The sequence below is a fragment of the Nestor notabilis genome, unplaced genomic scaffold (assembly GCF_000696875.1).
Source record: "Nestor notabilis isolate BGI_N333 unplaced genomic scaffold, ASM69687v1 scaffold2603, whole genome shotgun sequence".
NCBI classification, from domain to species: Eukaryota; Metazoa; Chordata; class Aves; order Psittaciformes; family Psittacidae; genus Nestor; species Nestor notabilis.
In genome coordinates, this window is record NW_009920395.1 from 38,981 (window position 1) to 45,586 (window position 6,606).

General features: G+C 39.8%; 1 protein-coding gene across 1 annotated transcript in view; it reads left to right on the top strand.

Annotated features, from left to right (window-relative positions):
• Positions 1-6,258, top strand: part of HRG (histidine-rich glycoprotein) — a 10,077-nt gene extending 3,819 nt beyond the window's left edge. The window contains exons 3-7 of the mRNA XM_010010647.1: positions 480-567; positions 1,093-1,259; positions 2,933-3,049; positions 4,519-4,605; positions 5,227-6,258. Of these exons, the coding sequence (XP_010008949.1) occupies positions 480-567; positions 1,093-1,259; positions 2,933-3,049; positions 4,519-4,605; positions 5,227-6,258 (1,491 nt within the window). The remainder of the gene's footprint in view (positions 1-479; positions 568-1,092; positions 1,260-2,932; positions 3,050-4,518; positions 4,606-5,226) is intronic.
• The last annotated feature ends 348 nt before the right edge of the window (positions 6,259-6,606 follow it).

A 6,606-nucleotide genomic window follows, 5' to 3' on the forward strand; every position in this document is an offset into this window, starting at 1 on the left:
AGAGGGAAGGAGAGGAGAGGAGAGGAGAGGAGAGGAGAGGAGAGGAGAGGAGAGGAGAGAGGAGTTAGAAGAGTGATTTATTTTTTTATTAAGTTGAGGAAAAGGAATGGAAGAAAAGGTCCATCCACTTTTTGATAGAGATTTATGTAACCTTGAGTATCTCTGTCATCCTAACTTCCCCTGTTAGCTAGTATTATATTACTGTAAGTATTAGAATGACTGAGAAAGCTGGTTTAGTTTTTCATTGTCTACTCAGTCATGCAAACTGAGAATTAAAATAAAGGCTCTTGTAGAGGGATATCCCATTTTATCTGAACAGAAATTTTGGGAGGTACCAGATCAAACATTCCGTTAATGACCACAACTATTATTCTTAGAAGTACTGTACATTAAAAGGAGGTGTAATTTCTGAGATCACCTACATCCAATTAAATCCAGAGAAAGTAACATCATAATCACATATCCTTTTTTCTTCTCAGGACTTTGGGCAGTGTAAGATTATCATGCATACAAGCCATCTGCGGGAGAAACCTAAACTATATGGATTTAACTGTACATTAAGTCCAGGTAAAATAATCACTGTTGTAAGCCAATGCATGCCTCAAACCAGTCCTAGTACCAAATTACAAGTCTGTACACTACTAGTATATGGTAACCACATAGCAGATTCATTCATCTGCTTGTAATTCATATTTTAGATAATTCAAATGGAATGTTAAGAATGAGTAATAGAATTAAGGTTACCATGCTCTTCTAAAGCAGACTTTATTAAAGTCAGATGATATCACCATTCCAGTCCACCATAGCATGATAATGAGTATCAGGACAAACCTAAACTTGGAAAGGATGCCCTTTGGGGAGGTAAGTTTCTAAGGTTGAGCTAAAATATTTATAAGAATATTCATTTTCACAAGTTTAGGTTTTTTCACATTATAGGACAAACCCATATTTGAGGAGTGAGGCATAGGTATTACACTTCCAAGGAAATGTTTGCATTTCAGTTTCTCATTATGAGTTCACATTAAAGGCTCATGCACACTCCCACAAGTATTAATATCCATTGCAATATTAGTAAATTCTCTGTTTCCACAGTTCCGCCAGATTTATTAGAGTGCAAAGATTGTCCTGTGAAAGTTGAAATCTTAGAAGTCACCGAGCAATATAAAAGTATTGCTGCAAAGGCCCTGGAGAAATTCAACAATGAGGGTAACCACACAAACTATTTTGGTGTGGACAAAGTTGAAAAGATTTTAAAGATGGTAAGTGGTATTTTGTCCTAAAATTACTTATAAATGACAAAATTTTGTGAGGAGCTCAAACCCATGGGACCAGAACTCAGACCTTCCTAGGATGAGAACTATTTATTGCTTGTTACCATTCAGTGTAAACCATCTGCTTAGACTTGAAGGTCCTATTCCTGCAAAGACTTGTTATTAACTTTAATTTAGGCATGTGAAAGCAAAAGGACTTCTCATCTGCTAAAACCTATGGCAACCAACATGTTGGAGCCTTCTTTGTGTAACTAGTTTTATTTTGAATGCCTATTTACCTATCATACCATAACATAAAAGAATGTGTTTACTACTGAACAGAGTTCTTCAAGACGTACAGTCATTGTATTATTACAGATGCACATTCTATCAACTGAAATCAGATAATTTTCTACTCTTAGAATATTTAGCATTTTGAATCTCTGCTGCAGAGCAAAGCAGCACTCCAAGAGCTCTGAATAACAGGAGGTAAATTTGCATCTGTGCTGTGTCTCTTGAAGAACTGCTGGCTGTAGTAAATAACTCCTCCACCTTTGAGTGATGTCACGATGAAGACTTATCCTTTGTGTGATTTGAAGTATAACTCTCACATCACCACAATTTCTTATTGGTAGATACTGGAGACTTTCGCTTAAACAGCACAGGATCATCTGCCAACACATGTCAGTTCAGGACACCTCAGTAATGAGGTCCCATGGCCCGTCCCATAATACATGTTGATCTTGGAAACTGCTTGAATTATACCATGTCAACCCCATCTCCCTGCAGCTTTTAATACTGCTCAGAAACTTTACAGTGTTCTACACTGCAGTCCTGTGCAGCGTACCCCTACTCCCATTTAGCAAGTGGCTGTTTTCAGATTGCCTGATTCATGGATTTTTCCCTAAATGCTTTGCCTTCAAATTTCGCTGCCTTTAGCTACAGTGGCAATATATATTGCACCAGTGGATTTCAACAGACTCCATAACACTTAGAAAATATTAATTATGAAAAAAAGTATATGCATCCACTTTTAACCAGTTAAGCTAATGAAACTTGTGTGCACACACATGCTATGGACATCTTCCACACAGACTTAAAATAAACTACTACTACAGTTGGAAATTAAAATGAAACACCTTTTTATGGATTTTACTAGGATCACAAAGGCTTTCTCTCATGTTCTTATGGAACAATACCTTCTCTATGAATAATGCCACTGACAACACAGAAAGCAATGATCTCACTGTAACTGGCAAAATTTTATCCCAAAATAACATCAGCACTGTAGTACTATGCATTCCCATCACTGGAAAGGGGTCGCTGCCATCCAGTAGATCTCTGTACTTTCACAGGAGCAGCAGTTCAATTTAGGGAGAAGACTCTAAGGACACTACTTCCTAAAAACACAGACTGTAAAAGTAACAGGTCTTAATACATACACATACCAGACAAAGAAATAAAGCAACCATTCTTGGAACTCAAAAAGGTCTGCAGAAAGTATGGTATAAAAAATATAATCTATTTTCCTTACCATATATATATGAACATCTGAACAGCACAGGTAATGAAAGCATGAGGTGGATGGGATTTTGACAACAATATGAAGTATGGTTGCTTTTATAATTACAGAAGTTTAAATACACCTAGTTACCACTTCCTGTTTGACCTCTTGGTTTCAGGTTGCCTCCCATGAAGGTCACATTTTAGGATTTTCTATAAAAGAGACCAACTGTTCCAAATCCGCACGACAAGCAGATCAGACATTGGAATGTGATTTTCTGGATGACTGGCATACTGTAAGTAAAGTCTTAGAATGAGAACTGATAAAATGGCAGCACCAGAAAGATCTTCCCACAATATTTCCAAGTGTTTCTTACAAGCATGCACCCCAGCTCGAAATTAAAAATTCAGAATGTCCATGTCCAGATCCTAATTTTACTGCTGCTCCTTTTTATTCTGTAAGGAACCAGTATGAACTCTCAAATCTAAATGTAACTGGAGTCAGGTATATTACAGGCCTAGAGGCGAGCTTTTCAGTTTATAACTGGCTTTCATATTCAAATTGTGGCCATTCCCTAGTAAATCATTCATACAAACCTTCACACTAACATGAATCATAGATCTTGAAAAAAAATGCATGTGTTGTCATCCCAGTGAGCCCAGGGTTACTTCCTTTTTTCCTCTGTTGCAGGGGAATTGAGAGTGGAATAATTCAGGCTTGTCTGCAGATTACTATCAAAGTACTCTCCTCACCCCACCTTCCCATTGCAATAATAGTCTACACAAAGAAACAACAAGGCAAGGTCCTAATTTCAGATTAAATTTCAGAAATTAAATTGAAGGAATCAAAAATATGGAAACATAAAATATGTAGAACTTTTGTTTTATCTTCATCCATTTTCTCCTCTGGCTCTTTATATTCCAGATGACTGGGAAGGGTTGTGAATGAACTAGTAGCAGAGCCAGAAGTTCACTAGAATGGACAAGCCACATAGCTAAAGGTTTTCAATTCTGTTCTCAATGCTGGCACCACTGGTGTATGCGTGTAAAATGCTATTAACATACGCAGTCGTTGATAGTAACAGGGTACTAACGGCCCAAACGTATATCAACATCCACTACAGACAACATACACAGAATCCTTTACCCGAGTTCTGTGCACTTTCACATCAGCAATTCCAGACACAACGACTGGACAGCAGGTGAAAGTCACAGCAAACAGAATGCTAAGGGAAGTAATGCTAAAAGATCATGAAAAATTACTTCCTAAACAATACATACAGGACAAAGCTCTACCTTGAGCTTTGTGTGAAGCAGCATAGCTACACAGTGCCTGGGTTTGAGGACTTTGAAAAAAACTTCTGCATAGCCAGTCTGAACAGATATTTTACAAGTAAAGACAGAAAAAAAAAAGAAAAAAAAAAGATCAGCCACCCATGGGGTACTCATTTTGGAAACATCTGTAGGTGAGCAATTTCTTACAGACATCAAAAGAGAAGTAAATTATAGTGTAGTCACTCTCTACATGCCCATGGTGAAGTGGTCTTCACAGTAAAGAATACTAAAAAATGGCATATATTTCAATCATGATTAACCACTGACAAGTATCACTGGTCAGAAAGCTCAGGATCTAGCTAAGTTACATAAACATACTTAGGTATTGAAGGAACTAGCCTAACTTTTAAAATGTTGAACTTTCAGTAGCTTCTATTAACTCCATCACAAGAACCCAGATGTGCATTGTTTTTTGACTTCTTTTGCTTAGCATGTGGGATTCTGCAAGGCAAGAATTATCAGTGGCTCAGATGAACCTGATGGAACAGATATAAGCTGTGAAATCTACCATCCCTTGGTATGTACTCACCTACTGAAATGTCTCTGGTTATATCCTCATGCAGGCTACAGCAACCTCACTTAGTCCAGACTGACAGATGATTGCAGTGACGGTTTATGCCCCTTTATTATTGCCTGGGTGTGATGCAGCATGTCAGGACAGTCTGGCTTTTGACTGCTAGGTCAATCAGTGGATGTATTAGAATTGAGCTGTCCCTTCTACTCCCTCCAAGGGTTTCTTAGTCCAATCATACTCCTTAGGTAAAGTGAATAGAGATTGGCAAACAAGTTCAGAGGAATTTTAGAAAGCAAGAGGAGGGGAGATGATTTTTACCATACTTGGCACTCCAGTTTGTATTAAAACAGCTACCCCCCTGTGGGGTTTATTTGGTTTTGATACATCACAAATTTTTCTTATTTTGTTATGGTATAGTATTTCCAGATAATTTTCAGTAATTCAGCATTTTATCATCTACTCCTTCTCTTCTATTGTGAAAAAATGCAGGGTTTTGGTTTGTTTGTTTTTGCTTACAGATCTGTAAATGCAAGCCTACTAACTCTCACCTCTGTCTCTTTCTCACCACTTTCTTCTGTGCTACTAACATCTTAATACTTTCTCCCCTGGTGTTTTTATAAACAGAAGCATGGCTATGGGAAAAGATGTAGATATTCAGCTCTGGGACAACCACACAGACATACCCATCATCATTTTGGTCACAGACATCATCACAGACATCATCACAAGCATGGATGTCCACCCTCTTCTCAGTCGAGACCTGAAGACCCTGAGCATAACCATAGTTTCAACGAAGAACATCAAGACAGCCATGAAGAACCTGCTCCTCCTCCCCCCAGTGGTGCACCACATCATCACCCTCACCCTCCACACCACTGTCCTCCACCCCCTCCCCATGGTGGACCACATCATCCCCCTCCTCCTTACCATGATGGACCACATCATCCCCCTCCTCCTTACCATGATGGACCACATCCTCCTCCCCAAGAAGAATCACAACATTCCCCTTCTGCTCCTCCTCCCCATGATGCACCACATCCTCCTCCTCTTGATCCCCACCATGGACCACACTGTCCTCCTCATGGGCCACATCACCACCATCCTCCTCCCCACCATGGACCACACTGCCCTCCTCCTCCTCATGGACCACATCACCACCATCCTCCTCCCCACCATGGACCACACTGTCCTCCCCCTCCTCATGGACCACATCACCACCATCCACCTCCCCATCATGGACCACACTGTCCTCCCCCTCCTCATGGACCACATCACCACCATTCTCCTCCCCATCATGGACCACATCACCCTCCTCATTTCCACGATCACAATTATAGACATCACTGCAACAAGACAAGCATGTCGGGAAAGTATATTCCATTTCAAATAACAGAAGCTCTCTATCGCATTCCAGTTCTAAATCAGCAGGATTCTCTCACACCTCCCCTTGCAAACTTTCCTAATCTATTCCAAAGCAACCATCACTCTGCTGAAGGTATTCCCTTCACTGGCTCAAGACTAAAGGACATGACAGAAGCTCAAGGTTTTCTAGATCAGCTTACACAATCAAAATCATGCCCAGGAACGCCCAAACTTGTTCTTCCAAAACTTTTGCCCTTATTTCCACATAGCTCCATGGCAGAAAAATCTGCATGACCTCAGAGAAATATGTTCCTGGCTTGAGAGTTGCAGGGCCAATGACAGCTGTGGAGAAGGGGGATAAGCATACAATTTCTAAGCAGCAGCACAAAATCTAATGATTAGGTGTTCCAACCTGCCTCTTGACCCCAGCTATCTCAGGCTCCACTGTAACTGAAAGGCTCTGAGTCCCTCAGATAATGTGAATGGGTACAAATCTCCTCAGCAAACAATGCTTCTTTAGTTCTAACAAAAAGGAAAATTTCCTAATAGTCAAAACTACTACCTAAAATCTTTCATTTTCTCATAATTCATAATCATAATGTACTTCTCCGAGGAAATCTGACTTGAGGAAATCTGACCAAT